The sequence below is a fragment of the Schistocerca americana genome, chromosome X (assembly GCF_021461395.2).
Source record: "Schistocerca americana isolate TAMUIC-IGC-003095 chromosome X, iqSchAmer2.1, whole genome shotgun sequence".
NCBI classification, from domain to species: Eukaryota; Metazoa; Arthropoda; class Insecta; order Orthoptera; family Acrididae; genus Schistocerca; species Schistocerca americana.
The window spans coordinates 465064707-465081840 of NC_060130.1; the positions used below are offsets into that span (position 1 = coordinate 465064707).

At 39.3% G+C, this 17134-nt stretch overlaps 1 protein-coding gene across 3 annotated transcripts in view; it reads right to left on the minus strand.

The window, feature by feature from the left end:
* Positions 1-17134, minus strand: part of LOC124556722 (transmembrane protein 39A) — a 200405-nt gene that overhangs the window by 151860 nt on the left and 31411 nt on the right. For all 3 annotated transcript variants that reach the window (XM_047130716.1, XM_047130718.1, XM_047130717.1), the window contains exons 3-4: positions 13813-13860; positions 10122-10232 (exon numbers count right to left, since the gene is read on the minus strand). In XM_047130716.1, coding sequence (XP_046986672.1) covers positions 10122-10232; positions 13813-13860 — 159 coding nt within the window. The remainder of the gene's footprint in view (positions 1-10121; positions 10233-13812; positions 13861-17134) is intronic.

Consider the following 17134-nt stretch of genomic DNA (forward strand, 5'->3'; position numbering starts at 1 on the left):
GTACATAATTCGGTTTAAAACGCACATCCGTATGTAAATTTTCTTGGAGTACCAATACTCATGTTTGGTTCTTTATTATAGCATAATGCCATACGTGCACTTGAAATGCAGCGTACAGTTGAAACTAGCCAATAGTGTGAAATTAAACACTTCGTTTCAAATAAATTGACTGCCTCAGTAGAAAGGATTAATAAAAGCCAAATCTCTTTAGCAAACCAGCAAAATTAACTTCACTGTTCTGTAAGGCAATTAATGCTGGACTGTCAAAGGTGGAAATAAAATCTGAAACTATTAACATGTTTAGCCTGCCGTAATTATGTGAACATATTTTAATTCATTTGATAGCTCCCGGCCACAAAAATCCATTTTGTTATCATTTAACGTGAGAGCAATAAATGAAGAGGAAACAACAAAATCACTTAACGTAAACACAGGTCACGTGGAGACGACCCACCTCCCCACAACAACTCTGACTGCTCTGTGCATCAGCCCCGGATCTAAGATAGTTCCGAACCGGGGCAATATTAAGTAGTGGTGCCCAGCCACACTTCCGTAACCAGAAGTGGGGGATGGTACTACTCATACGTGACTCGAACTGCGCATGCACAAGGGCCCGCCCGCAACTGCTCAAACAAATCTAATTTGGCAGACGCTTGTATGAGCACTGTTATGTTGTTGTATACAGCACATTTCCTTTGCAACTTAAGTTTTATTTTCGTTCCCCCCCTCCCGTTCATGTTTTGTTGCTGCAGTATCATTCTGCAGTAGCAGGATACAATAATATCCTTTGTGAGACCTGAGTTTCTCCTTTCAGCGACCGCCGATATTTCAGCGGGAGAACACCCCGCCATTTTCAAGGCAAACTGCAACGGACAGGCGGCACATGTGTGTGTTATCTTTCCTGCTTGGGTCCGAGAACCGAGGTATTAAATTTGCATGTACGCCGCCTGTCCGTTGCAGTTTGCCTTGAAAATGGCGGGGTGTTCTCCCGCCAAAATATCGGCGGTCGCTGAAAGTGTTACCTGGCTGAATTCCCGGAAGTTATTTGAAAATAATATCCTTTGTTAGAGTATTGGTTCTTACCAGTCAAAATCACAAAAATTTAACTGAAAACTAAAACAATGAAAAATTCCCGGAATTCTAAACAATTCCCGGGTTATTCCCAGTTTTCTCCCGGATGGAAAAGTTCCCGGGTTTTTCCTGGATCTCCTGGTTGTCCCAGGTCGTATACACCCTGCTGTAACAATGTATGATTGAATAAATGGTCTCTAGCATGGAAACCATGCATTTCCGGATGTAAGTTCATTAGACCTCTCTTGTTCTGGATCCTCTCATCAATCAATCCCTTGAGTTTGTACACAGTGGAAAAAACCACCCTGTATAAATCGTCAAACTGTTTCATGGTCCTTGTTATCATCATTTTCATTACGCACATTATGTAGCTTGAGGTTCAGATAAAACAGTCTGGCCACTTCCGCATGAAATATAGTAGTTTTGTTAAGTCTTTGTGTTTCAAGGTTGCTATTTGCTTTCCATCTATGTACGTGGTCACTAGATTTTGCAGGACATCTACAAACTGACAAATCCTCGTGCCCCCCCATGTCCATCAACCAATCCCTTCATTTAGTCAAGTTGTGCCACAATCAATCTCTCTCTCTCTCTCTCTCTCTCTCTCCCACCATCTAATCTTCAGCATTCTTCTGCAGCACCACTTTTCAAAAGCTCTAGTCTCTTCTTGTCTGAACTGTTTATTATCCCCATTTTACATCCATAAATGGCTACACTCCAAACAAATACCTTCAGAAAAGACAACCCTAACACTTAAATCTATATTCGGTGTTAATAAATTTCTCTTCTTCAGAAATGCTTTTCTTGCCATTGTCAGTCTACATTTTATATCCTCTCTACTTTGACCATCATCTGGTCTTTAACTGCCCAAACAGGAAAACTCATTACTACTTTTAGTGCCTCACTTCCTAATCTAATTCATTCAGAATTGCCTGACATAATTTCACTACATTCCATTATCCTTGTTTTGCTTTTGTTAATGTTCATCTTACATCCTCTTTTTGAAGAGACTGTCCATTCCATTCAATTGCTCTTCCAACTCCTTTGCTGTCCCTGACAAAATGACAATGTCATTGTCAAACCTCAATGTTTTTATTTCTTCTCCCTGAACTTTAATTCCTTCACCAAATTTTTGTTTTGGTTCCTTTTCTGTTTGCTCAATGTACAGACTGAATAGCATTGGGGATAAGCTACAACCCTGTCTCACTCCCTTCTCAACCACTGCTTTCCTTTGGTGCCCCTTGACTCTTACAACTGCTGTCTGCCCATATGAAAATGAATATCAGAAACAGTGAGAGAGTGTTTCATGAATGTTTATAAACAATGTGGACCTACAGTGTAGATAAAGCCAATTCACCATAAAATTAACACATATCAGAAGTATGCAATCTCAAAATTGATAACAGTGTTCTTTAGGCCTTTATGGTTCTCACTGCATCATATGGTATGATTTGATTTTCTTTTCTTTTCTCCAAGATTCAGTAACAAAAATTTTTGTAGTATCATCCCAGATATGCAGATCTCATCCTGAAAATTGCTGAAAATTCAACTCACTATCAGGAAATAATCTAGCAACTATCACAATAATAGGTCATGGACACAACACAAATGCTTAATACGGAACATTAGCCGGCCGGTGTGGCCGTGCGGTTAACCCTTTGTTTCCTGACACAAGAAAAAATTTACTTTTTAACATTTTCTTTGCAGAATTTATGCTATTGTGGCCTCAAATGACGGTAGGATTTTTTGCTAAATTTTATTTTATTTTTCACAACTATTTTCTCTCCTGGTACTTAGAAGTACCGTCAGACTCCATGTACAGAATCACAACATGCGCAGAAAAATGCTCCAATTTTTATAACTTGTACCTTATTCCACATAAATATTAAATATTTTTACATTAGAAAATTAATTAACCGAAATATGATATTTCTGAATTTTTTTTTTTTTTTTTTTTTAATTTCGCATAAATTTATTCTAGAGCAACTTCACAATACATAGTAACTTAGCTATACATTTTTGACAGTATATACATATCACATATTTAGTGTTAGTGATACCTCATGAAATTGTAGGAAACAGTTCTTTTTCTCATTGCAGCACAGATACACTTTACATGTACTACATTGTGAATGTGGTCTCGACTGAATTTTATTTTTCGCACAAATTTCGCATCGTCCTCTTTTACAACTGAACACTACAAAATGGTTTCCTCGGTTGCCAAGACGTACATCCTTAGGACCAGAAAAGTTATCTTTCCTTCTCTTTGGGGGAGTTATTTCATCTTTACCAGAATTTCTCTTCTTGAGATTTGGCACTTGCTGTTCATTCATTAGCCCCAGTGCCACAGCACGCTTGAATTCCAGCAGTGGCAGTGCCCCATGTAGATAACTGAAAATGACGTAAGGATTGACAAAAGCAATTTCTATTGCTCCCCAGAAGAGACGGTGCCACCATTTCTTTGATCGCTTGTTAAGACCATAAGTTGAATGTAATCTGTCTGCATGATCCACACCACCCATGTTTTTATTGTAATCACATACAATAACTGGACATGGTATAGTCATAATAGTTCCATCTTTCTGTTTTCTTGTCACTACGCTCTGTTCAATGACATGGAAGTTTGACGCAAAATATACTACTTTATTTTCCTTCCATTGAAATACTGTTAGGTATAAAGATGACTCTCTGTGATTTGATTCCCCACGGTTTAGACATTTTTCTTTAGGTAAATTCCCTGGCAAACCTTTCCTGTTTGTTCTAATTGTTCCACAGGCAAATGTATTTACGGATTTCTGTGTGAGAAAAAGTGGACAGAACAACTATTGAGAGGTAATGCATTGTTGCTACAATAGAGTGTTCGTACAACCTGACGGTACTAATAAGTCCGCCTTATATTTTCCACTTTATCTCATTCACTTGTAACGTAATGCTTCAAACTATTATAAAAAAACAAAGAAGGTAAGTACGTACAATGGAAAACTCAACGGAAGTTTCAATAAATTGCGCACAAATTCAGGCAACACCATGGAAACAAGCACATACAATCTTCTGTTTTCACAGCAGCGCGCGAAAAACAATTTCAAGCTCTGACCGCCAGAGAGGTCTATGTATTGCACAATAACATCTATGAAACAGTAGAGCAGAGTTACTGTTACGTACCGACAGGCTCTCAGATCACGAAACTGCACCACGAGAAAATAATTAGAGTCAAAACTTACTGGTACTTTTAAGTACCGTCAGGCAACAAAGGGTTAAAGGCGCTTCAGTCTGGAACCGCGTGACCGCTACGGTCGCAGGTTCGAATCCTGCCTCGGACATGGATGTGTGTGATGTCCTTAGGTTAGTTGGGTTTAATTAGTTCTACGTTCTAGGCGACTGATGACCTCAGAAGTTAAGTCGCATAGTGCTCAGAGCCATTTGAACGGAACATTACCAATCACCTCCACGCTGAAATAGGAATACATATGTAATTACATTTTCCTGGAGACATATTGAGTCTCAACTTTGTCTTCAATAAGAATAAAAGCTGAAGTAATGAATTAAAATTTGTGTCAATTCCACTTCCAACTCCTTTGCTGTCCCTGTCAGAATGACAAGTCCCGGCATTGGCACAAATTTTATTTCATTACTTCAGCTTCTATCCTTATGAGGAATACATACCTCGACAATAACTGACTTTCAACCTACACAGCAGTTGCCTATCCTTTTGGACAAAACGCAATGGTAGAGCCACTGTTTGGTTTCAAGAACAGTCCGGCAGTTGACCAATCAATTTATTCCTGATTGGATGGGATGGTGGAAGCAATTAATAAAAATAAATAAAAAAATAAATAACAATGACATGTTCCCAACAAGTATATTCTGTGGTTCAAACTAAGCTCACAGGAGAAAATGTTAGTCACCCTTGGTCAATTTGGACAACTGCCAATGGTGTAGAACTGGTACTGGACTGTCAGGTGGTCCTCCACTGACAACTTATGTCACAGAGTGAAGCTGTGTGTATGTGTCAGTTGTTTGTATGAGATCAGCACAGTAATTTCAGTCAACATGGAGATGTAAGATATTGCCAGAAAAAGGCTGTCATGTTCAGATGTCCCCACCGCCAAACCATGAATGAAGTTGCCAGATATGTTGCTGTACCACTGGGGACTGTCCAGTTTGTGGGGAGTATCCAATTTGTCCACAAGGAATGTTGTACCAGTCACTATCACATAATATGGCATAAGAGCAGTAGCAATAAAAATATTCTAACCAACAAGGACAGACAATGAGTGTCATACCTTGTCAATGACAATCAGTTTCTAACTCAGTACGAACTGCTGCTTTCAATGAATGCAGATTCATCTCATCCAGATCCTGAGTGAACATCTTCAAGAAAAATACTTGCAATGGACGTCAGAAGTTGATTACCTCACTAAAGGCCATTGCTGTCGTGGCACAGACAGAAGCCCCTGAACAGAAGCCGAGTGGAGGCATCCAGTGTGATCTAATGAGTCACAATTTTGCCTCTTTTGAAATAACAGTAAGGTGTCAAATTGCACTGACAGCCCAATGAAACATTTAACCCACAAAGTGTGGAGGGTGTAGTTCACGCTAGGCACAGTTATGAGGTGTTTTAGGCATATGTCTGATAATATGACTTGAACCTACACATTTACTTTATTGTACACATGAATCAGGGTGTTTATTCCAACATTTTCTATAACAAAATGTCTTCCTCTTCTACATCTTCACAATCAGTTATGTTGTAGACACTCCTGTCTTCCAAGATGGTAACAGCTATGTTCAAAGGTCTGCATGTAAAGGGTCCTTGTTTGACGAACACTTAGGCACCTTACGCCATCTCTTATGTGACACTAAATCACCCATCTTAATCCCACATAAATGCCTGCTGGAACTACTTGGAACAGAAGTTGAAACGTAGCAACCAACAGCCCTGCAATTTGGTAGCTCTACAGTGTCTTATTATTGAGTGGCTTCAGCTGAATATGGCATATCAGCATAAAATTGTGGACTGTCTTCCTTGCCGAATTGAGGCCATTATAAAGACCAGAGGACTGCTCATGTAAATCAGGATATTATAGGATTAGAGGAGTGGCATGAGGTTTTCCTGAGGACTCCACTCTAGGTGCACTACTTTTTCTGATTTGAATTTTTCACTTGCATTCTATTGCAGCAGTCAACTCTGAAACTCTTTTGTTTGCAGACAAAACAAGCATAACTGTTACAGATTCATGATAGGAAATACTACTGTAACAAATAATGTTACGGAGAGAAGCCATTGTTGGTTTGCTGCTAGCTGGTTAATTCATAATTACAAAGGAACACAGTATCACCAGTTTCTTATACATAATTATGTTCTCTCTTATAATGGTGGCTTGATCATAAGAAACCATATTTCTAAGACGCAGTAAATGTAAGCTATGTAGGAATGCATGTACCCATGATCTATGCAGAAGCTAACTGAAGCTACACTGAAGAGCCAAAGAAACCGGTATACGCATGCACATTCAAATACAAGAAACCGGTATACGCATGCATATTCAAATACAGAGATATGTAAACAGGCAGGATATGGCGCAGCAGTTGGCAATGCCTATATAAGACAACAAGTGTCTGGCACAGTTGATAGATCAATTACTGCTGCTGCAATGGTAGGTTATAAGGATTTAAGTGAGTTTGAATGTGGTGTTGTAGTCAGCACACGAGCGATGGGACACAGCATCTCCCAGGTAGGGATAAAGCGAGGATTTTCCTGCACGACTATTCCATGAGTGTACCGTGAGTATCAGGAATCCAGTAAAACATCAAATCTCCGACATCTTTGCAGCTGGAAAAAGATCCTGCAACAACAGGATCAACACCAACTGAAGAGAATCGTTCAATGTGACTGAAGTGTAACCCTTCTGCAAATTGCTGCAGACTTCAATGCTGGGCCATCAACAAGTGTCAACATGCAAACCATTCAACAGAACATCATCAATATGGGCTTTTGGAGCCAAAGGCCTACTCGTGTACCCTTGACTGCATGAGACACAGCTTTACGCCTCGCCTTGGCCTGTCAACACCGACATTGGACTGTTGACGACGAAGTATGTTGCCTGGTTGGATGAATTTCATTTCAAACTGTATCAAGCAGATGGATGTGTACAGATGTAGAGACAAACTCATGAACATATGGACCCTGTATGTCAGCAAGGGGCTGTTCAAGCTCATGGAGGCTCTGTAATGGTGTGGGGCATGTGCAGTTGGAGTGATATGGGACCCCTGATATGTCTAGATACACCTCTGACAGGTTACACGTAGGTAAGCATCCTGTCTGATCACCTGCATCCATTCATGTCCATTGTGCATTCCGACCAACTTGGGCAATTCCAACAGTACAAAGTGACACCCCACAAATCCAGAATTGCTACAGTGGCTCCACGAACACTCTTCTGAGTTTAAACACTTCCACTGAAGACCAAGCTCCTCAGACGTGAACATTATTCAGCATATCTGGGATGCCTTGTAATGTACTGTTCAGAAGAGATCTCCATCTCCTCATCATACTCTTAGGTATTTATGGACAGACCTGCACAATTCGTGGTGTCAATTCCTCCAGCACTACTTCAGACATTAGTCAAGTCCATGCCACGCCCTGTTGTGGCACTTCTGCATGCTCGCAGGGGGCCTACATGATATTAGGATGGTGTACCAGTTTCTTTGGCTCTTCAGTGTATCTACCTAATGCACATCTGTTTACATTCACATAACTAGAAGCTGTATTAAGCCTCTATATTTCAGAGGGGAAATTATATGGGTCTTGACATGGAATAAGATGCCAGTAATTCAAAAGAAAACTAGAACAGAGGACATCTTTCATTACACAGTGACACCGAAAAGAAAGCACAACCAAAAAAGCTGTGATGAGTTCCTGCTCAACATAAGAAACAACATGAAACACACTGCTGTTGTCTGACGTGCAGAACAGCTGGCTCTTTCTGTAAAAGATTATATAAAATCTATCGTCAATAAAAAGGATGTGTGTTGACTGACATTGATGACTCAATGTATACATTTTATGTCTAATTTTGAATTTGTATAACAAATACAGCTATTCTGAATTGGATTTTCTACAGTTTCTATGGCAGATCCAAGGAAATGATGAGGTGGTTTCTTCTAATGGGCCACCATGGTTGAAATCTTACCTTTCACTAGCTCATTATTAAGATTTGTAAAATGAAGTAAATTCTTATATTGTATTATTATCACCACCACCACTTTTGTTGTTGTTGTTGTTGTCGTCGTCGTCGGTGGCGGCGTCGCCGTCGCTGCTGCTGCTGCTGCTTGCCACCACCGTTACCAGCATTTCATAACGCCATATTTTACTATTCAATTTTGTTTTCACTCAATAGGTTATGTGCATGTTTTGACCTATCCCATGCACTGTGTCACTAACAAAGTAGATAAATAAAAATAATTCCAACAGTATCTTCAAATCTCGAGTCTTCCTACACTCACTACTTTTGCTGCCATCGCTTAAATTTTCACACAGCCACACTTTCATATAATGTTCTTGAACTAACTTTACATACTTGCTTAGTATTCTAAAGTGAATGGTGTTGGCCTTATCACAGACACCAGACTATTGAAAAAAAGACAAATTGTTTGAATTTAATTTCCCCCAGACTTCATTTCTTGAAGACATATTTTGGGATTCATTTGTATTTGTTATTTCAAGTCATAATTAAAACTAATTCATGATGAGCACAGTCTATAATGAGAACATATTCAAACACAGTAATTTAAAACTAGCATGATTTTCCTAAATCTCATGATATTCATACTTCATTGTTCCCATGAACTACTGAGTCATTCAGTAGGGGAAACCACATGATCTAAGTCAAAGACCTAAAGTAGGAAAATATTAAATAAAACTTGAAAACCATTGAAGTATTTAACATGTGCAGTATATTATCCTCCTACATGATACTGCTATTGCTTCTTGGCATTTCTGCACTCACCACCCAAAAGTTATATCTATACAGAAACAGGATTTCAGCTCACAAAATCAATCAACACTCTTACCATCAACTGTCTAACTTAGGTTGTTCAAGTTGAAGTGCCCACCCACAGGCAGCTGGATGACTATTATCAGATACAGGCAACCAGCTGACATGCATAGCTTATTCCATCCTACTGTTCTGGCCACGCGCCTGCTGGCAGAAGTGGTGGCCATGTGATACATACATGTGCATAACACATCCAACAGAGCTGCCTAGCAGGTAGGTTATACTACCTGCACCTGCCCACGAGTAATCTGATGGGAGGTGATGCTCAATGGGGAACTGTTGGAACAGCCTTGCCTAATTACATCCAGTTAATATAACTAAAACACCACAAAACTGTAGAAGACCACTAGAAAGAGAAAATTATCTTTTTGAAGCCTTCATAAATTCTCTAAAAAGAACAAAAATTAAAATTTCAGCACCAAATTTCACATATCTGGTTCTATTACTACAAGCATGCTACTATGAATTTCATTTCAAAACCACAGAACCTCACAAATCTGATATGTGCCAGAAATTGCAGCACACAATAATTCAACCATGAAAAGCAGGCTGATTTGCTGAACAGTACTAGTGATGCCATATGGTAAGTTTTGTGTGTCATCAATTAATAACAACAGCTGTCTTTAAAGTGCTGCCAATATGGAATAAAAATTGTGAATAACTACAAGAACGTAATATCTATAAATTAATGATTTCACTGTTAGTGCTCCTCATTGTCAATATTATGATGGCAGAATTACTGTTGTCAATCTTCTCATGTGTTATGTTCCAAATCAACATCCAATTGTGTGTGAATCTATTACTTTACCTCTGAATATTTAAATAAGAAACAATATGTCAGCCTCATCTGTACATAAGTGCACAAAATATAACAGAAATGAGACATATATTTTTGTAAAGAGATACTGCATGCTACAGTTGATAATCCACATTTAAAATTTTAAGTTTCTGTGAAAAACATATAAAACATGAACACTAAATCTTAAAAACACATACCCATTCTGTCTTGCTCTGAATGAAAGTCCATCCATGCAGAAGTGAAGTGGTTGCTCAATGAGATAGAGTCGTATGCTTCCAATTGCTCCCCTATACAAATTATGATGTGACCTGAAAATATGAGGAGTTACTTCCTAGATGCTACAAACAGTTATACCACTTTGTAGTACATGGAGAGTGAATCAATATATACAAACAAACTATTCGCTGACATAATGCAATTTGGTGGGCTTTTTCAGTTATGTAAAAGAGAAATGGGATATCTGTGTGACTGTTTTTTCATTTAAATGAAATATTTACGGAAACATTAAGTTTACTTGAAAAAAGAGGAAAAAACAGTGAAAGCCTGTTTTCATTGAAGATGAAATCAAAATAAACTGGAATACAGCTTTTACGAAATCAGCTACTTGCCTTCGTCAATTTTATTTTATATAAATGTTATCAAACAAATCAAATCTAATGGGTTTTATTCACAAGTAATAAATTTCAATTTAGCATCAAACATTTCACATGTAATAAAACACTATATCTTTACATAAAGTCACTTTAAACACTCTGTGCTTGCCACTGACTGAGTATCATTATTTGGATGAGAAGCCAACCCAAGGTACTTACCAAACGTTCTTCAACAATTCATTAATTAATTTCACTACCTCAGGAAAATGATAATCTGCTAGCCACAAGTGTGACAACAATAACTGACAGGTCAAGTAGGGTTGTTATGTGGCTTAATAAACATACATGATTACAACACATGGTGAATTGGTTCAACAGTTATTCTGAGTGTCTAGCACCAAGAAAGCTTGCAGTTTCCTGCCATTGCCTGATGAAAAGGTGTGAGCTATTTGACTGGTACATCCTAGCACTGGAGTGAAGTGCATACACAACCAACATTGGATAGCTGCTTCACTTTTATCTGTGATGGCAATGACAATTTCATTATAACACAGTACTAGATTTTGAGAGTCAATTAATTATGAACAACAGGAGGAGATTTGCTAATGAAAATCAAAGAGTGCAATGACAATAGGGGCCTTTCATGGGGAATGGTGAGTGTTGCTAGTTATGGATCATTGAATTTATCCTCTAATAATGTTAGCCATCTTAACAGAATTCAGCAAACTGTACAAGAAACATGTCCAGAACACAAAATCACATTTATTCATAGTACTACACTGCAGGAAGCACTGAAATTGTAGTTATTACACACGAGCCAAGTTGTGGATATTAAGATAAAAATCATGAACTTTATTACAGCAAGAGGTCTCTGTCAACAGTAGTTTATCTTGTTTTAAGGGGATATTGAAGCTCATCAAAAATGTATTCCTATCATGCAAACATATGGTAGCTCAATTCAGAAAAACCTGTGAAGCAAATGTGGGAACTCACAGCTACAGTTCAGTTTCAAGTAATGAAGCAAGAGGGTAACACTTCACACTAAGTTTCTTATCTCCAATAGCAACTAATTTTTGTTTACCTGTTGGAATTATGGATTATTTGAGCATGGTGAATTCGATTATGCAAAGAAAAAGCAAAATCTTACCCTTAAATTATATTTCAACTTGAACACACTTACAATGAATCTTTATCTCTTTTCAAAACACCTGAATGAAATTAAATTTCAACATTTCCCCACTTTGAATTCAATAACAGTCAATGTCTATAAAGCAGTCCAGTGCAGCACGAAGTCGAGTTATCTATGAAATGAGTTTTCATGATGTTTCAAAGTTTCAAAAAATGTAAAAGTATGTTCAAAAATATTTTAAAATCCATTTGACATAATGTGGAATGTGTGGTGGGCAGTTTGCAACTTCATGTGATTGATTTACAGTGCAATAACATGTTGAAGTACTCATTAATTACAAAAACGTGATTGATTTCTACTAACTGCTACAGAAGGACACATTTCTGAATTTAAAGGCTTTTGGCTAAGGAATGTTTCAATTTATATTATGGTGAACAATTTGTTAGCCTCACATTGAAAAGTAATTTTGTGAGGAGATGGATCTGTAATATTATCCAGCACATTGAGGTAATTAATCACATATGTTAAACATAAACAATGCACCTAAGTGTTACACTTTCAAGAAAAGGAAATGAAGTGAAAGGATCAAACGCGCCAGCTGCAGTAATGTGTTGAAAGTACATTAAAACTACTTTTATTTTCACACAATTTATGTATTTTGAACCATGGCTAGATTGGTGTTAGTTACCCTTTGATTAACTAAAAACTCTCTCTGATGTTATTAAGTCAAAACAACTGTAATTTTCCAATATACACTAAGATTTACAATAATACATCCATTTACTAATGATAATCTCAGAGTCACTTCCCTGATGTTAGTTATTACTTGGAGACAACTGGAACATTGGCAGGCATATCTTTGTTTGAATCCATTAGTGCACTTCATAACGATGCATTGTATGAGTGGTGTATGGTGGCCTTAATTAGTTCAGCTTTCACACTGTGTTTATGAAATTGCAGCCCTGCCAGGCATTGAGTGTTGCTTACAGGTGTATGCAGCCAGGTTTGACTGCGCAAAGTGTTTTACAGTACTTACTAAGAGAGAGCCATAGTTTACTCTCATTATCAAATTATTGAGTGATCATCCAGCAGATGCTGAAATGCCTCACACAGAGACACAGCAAAACATTGTTTCCCAAATATTTTCTCTCTCCTGGTAGTCTGCAAAAGTTTGGCCTGGGCATGTCCTCACTTCTGATTCAGCAGTTGAGGTTCTTCAATCCACCGATCAAATTATTTGTTAGTAATTTTGTTTGTCATCTTTTCCACAGTAAACAAATAAATATCTGCCACAAAATTTTCCTTCTAAAGGCATTCCATAATAATATTTTGTTTGGTTCAGAAGCAGCTACAGTTGCTAAAATATATAACTCTTGTCCCAACTGGTTTTAGCTCATTCATAGGCTTATAACACAATTGTGTTGTTAATAACTGCTGATGACTCGGAAATGGTCTAAGGGTTGAAACAGTTGACACAACAAATCAATTTTTACACAACTGGGTCTGCTATTGACACATATTGATACCAACAGTTGTGTATGCCCCATGTACAAGATGAGAAGCCCACTGGACAAAATGACAATGCTTAGTTTGCTGATATCTCTCACTCTATCTGTGAACTCCGTTTCCTACTGGATCGAAAGTTGTAAGGATCCTTCAATACGAGCTCAAGCTTGTGCACTATTGTTGCTGACCTACAGACCAAACAAGTAAGAAGTCCACCACGCAATGCCATTTAAAAAAAAGGACTATGATTGACAATGGTAAATGACAAACATTCATTTAGCCATATTTCTCAGAACTGCCAAACTGGAAATAAAATCAACTTTGTTAGTATGCATCATTACTTACAAGCATACTTCCATGGGTTCGCTTTAGTTTTTGTTCTGTGTTCACTTAGCATGGTGTTTTGGTAGGCCATAGACATGAGTGTACATAGCAGAAAGCAGAGAAGGTGGCAGAGGGGGTGGGGAGGACAAGGAGGAGGGTGGGAGGCAGCTGACCATGCCCGCCTCCCATATCAGTCACTTCTTGACCTTTTCTTCAACATAATCTGAACAGGATCTAAACTTGCCAATGATCACCAAAATGTCATTTACAATTATATCATTCATGGAAGGTACATATCTATTCCTACAATACCCACAGCATATTTGCACAACTTACCGCACTTTTGTCTCCTTTTTCCCTGATTCGCTGTCAGAATCAACATCCCTGCAAAATTTTAAAAAAAAAAGTAAAAATAATTGAGATTAGTAGTATTGTGTACTGACATAAAAATTAAGCATAATAAAAGAAATCAAATTTCTACAGGAAGATTATTAAGCAAGTGAGCAAAACTATAAATCAGGTCAAAATATGTAGCCCAGCAATGCATCAAGGATAGAAATTCAGAATCTCGTTTGCCATAAGCAACAAGGTAAGTAAAAATGGAGTAAAAGTTCAGATTGTAGATTGATGCGGGGATGAAATTAGCAAAACTTCCTGGCAGATTAAAATGTGTGCCAGACAGACTCGAACTCGCAACCTTCGCCTTCTTCAGGCAAGTGCTCTGCCAAAACATGACTCACAACTTGCCCTCACAGGTTTACTTCCGTCAGTACCTCATCTCCTGGAAAGAAATTAGGCTTATTGTTTCTCATCAAACCATCCCAACATCTCTCTTAAGAGAGAGATTTAAATAAACCCCAGAAATCCTAAACCTAGACAGCAATTTTAACTGTTTCCTCTTTCATCCATTACAATTGAAAGGTACTACAGCTTTTAATAGTCAATATAAAACAGTGCCACAAACATAGAGGTGGTTGGTTGGTTGGTTGAATGATTGTTTGTTAAGAGTTAAAGGGCCCAACCTGTGAGGTTGGTTTGTAGATCAAAGGGACTAAACTGCATGGTTATCAATCTCTTTTTGCTTAGTCACTCAGGTCTTGGATTGAAACCATACCCCAAAAGAATCCTATCACCTGAAATCCAGGGAAAAGCAAAATGCATAAAACTGTGAGTGTAACTACACAGAAGAAAAGAAATGAAAGTTAAAAACCAAAATTGAAAACATTAACTAAAAGGGAAAGTGGTGGAAGGTGTTAAAACAATTTAGCACATGGCCTTGGCTGGCTGAGCACAAGAATAAACAGGATGAGCCAGCCACCCTGCAACACACTAAAATCTCTAGCCTAAAAACACAAGACAAGAGAAAAACAGATAGTGAAAAGACAAAAATCAAGTCAAAGAAACAGCACCAGAAATAGCAAGGGGGAGTAAAAAAGTAAAAAATGCACACAGGGTGAAGGCCTGGGAAATAAGTTCAGGTGCCCAACCTTAGATTGAAGGATAACCCCCCCCCCCCCCCTCTCGAATAAAACTTAAAACTAGATCAGCTGTTCAGCTGTTGGGGCATTGTCACCTAACACTATAGGTATTGCGTCAGGAAAGTTAAGCATCCACTTCAGGGCACCTAGGTTGGGATAGTCCTACAAGATATGGGCTTCTGTCAATCGAGAAGTGAATCGACTGTGGGGTCGGTCCTCACGATGGAGGAGATGACCATGAGTCAGCCAAGTATGGCCGATGAGCTGGCAAAGAGCAATGGTGTCCCTGCAAGCGGTTCGCATGGATGACCCTCCACATATTCGCTGTCTCCTCTATAGGATGTAATTTATTTAGCGTAATTAGGGTATGCCCTTCGGTATTCCAGATCCCAGAAACTTTATGGGGTAAGGCCGATCGGAGATCAGTTTATGGTGTGTCAATCTCCAGTCAGTTTACCGGTAGCCCGTTTGGTCAGCCTGTCAGCAAGTTCATTTCCCGGGTGCTGATATGTCCTGAGTTACATATAAAGGCCACTGAATATCCATGGTGCTCAAGGGCATAAACAGACACCTGGATAATCATTATCAAAGGATGGCGAGGGAAGCACTAGTCGAGAGCTTGTAGGCTCCTTAAGAAGTCACTAAGGATGAGGAAGGACTCTCCAGTGCAGGAGCTGAAATGCTCAAGAGCGCAAGAGATGGATGCCAACTCTGCAATGAAAACACTGCAGCCATCAGACAAGGAGCGCTGTTCAGTATGTCCAGCCTAAGCATAAGCCAAGTGACTGTGACCATCTATCTGAGCCCTGGACGTCACCAAGAAGAGATAAAAATTGGTGGCAGAGTGTGTCATGATGAACTAAGTCTTTTGGGCCTTGTGACATGTCCAGACAAAGCTGTGGCAGTGGTACGGACCATGGATGTGTACGTGAGTGGACTCAGAGGAAAGGTGGCAGAGGGAAAAAGTTCTGAAAGAAGGGACCAAATGCAGATTGCTATCATAATACCTGACCTGGACTGCCGTTGCGGGAGATGGAGTACCCTGGTTGGGAAGAGGAGGCAGTAATTTGGGTGCTCAGGTGAACTACAGACATATGCAGCATAATTAACCAGCAGTTGGTGGCACCTGATCCGCAATGGATGGACCCCAGCCTCCACGAGTAGGCTGTTCACAGGGCTCGTTCGAAAAGCTCCCATCACAAGCCAAACCCTGTAGTGGTGTATTGGGTCCAGTATCCACAATGCTGAGGGTGATGCTGAACCATAAGCCAGACTCTCATAATCAAGGTGGAACTGTACTAGAGCTTTATATAGCTGCAAAAGAGTAGAGTGATCTGCACCCCAGCTAGTGTTACTCACGCAGTGAAGATTGTTAAGATGCCGCCAGCAGTTTTGCTTACCTGATGAATATGGGGAAGCCAAGTTAGCTGGGCAACGACGACCAATTCTAACAAGCAATAAGTCTCCACTATGTTAAGTAGCTGGTCATCGAGGTAAAGTTCTTGATGTGGGTGGACAGTACGACGATGGGGAAGTGCATGATGCAAGTCTTGGCAGCTGAATACTGAAAGCCAAGGATGAGGGCCAATGATAGCACCTTTAGTATGGCTCCTTGCAGTCATCATTCAGCAGAGCCAATACTAGAGGAGGAAAGAGAATGCAAAGATCATCAGCAGATAGGGAATGTGATACTGAGGACCCTACAGCTGCTGCCAGACCATTAATGGCCACTAAAAACAGAGGAACACTCAATACAGAGCCCTGCGAGATCCCATTCTGTTCGATAAAGGCTGAACTGTGGAAATCTCTGACTTGAACCCGGACAATACGGAGCGACAAAAAATTCCGTATGCATATCAGGAGCGAGCATCAGAGACCCCACTCGTGTAATGTAGTGAGGATATGATGTCTCCTTGTTGTGGCATAGGCCTTTTTTTTAAGTAAAAAAAGATGGCAATAAAGTGTTGACATTGGACAAAGGCTGTACGGACAGCAGACTCTAGGCATACCAAATTATCTGTGATGGAGTAGCCTTGGCGGAAACTACCCAGGGCCAGAGCAAGACGGCCCCAAGACCAACACAGCTGCCAGCTCACCATGCATTCGAGTAACTTACACAGAGGATTGGTGAGGCTAATGGTGCGGTAGCTGTCCATCTCTCGGGCATTTTTACCAGGTTT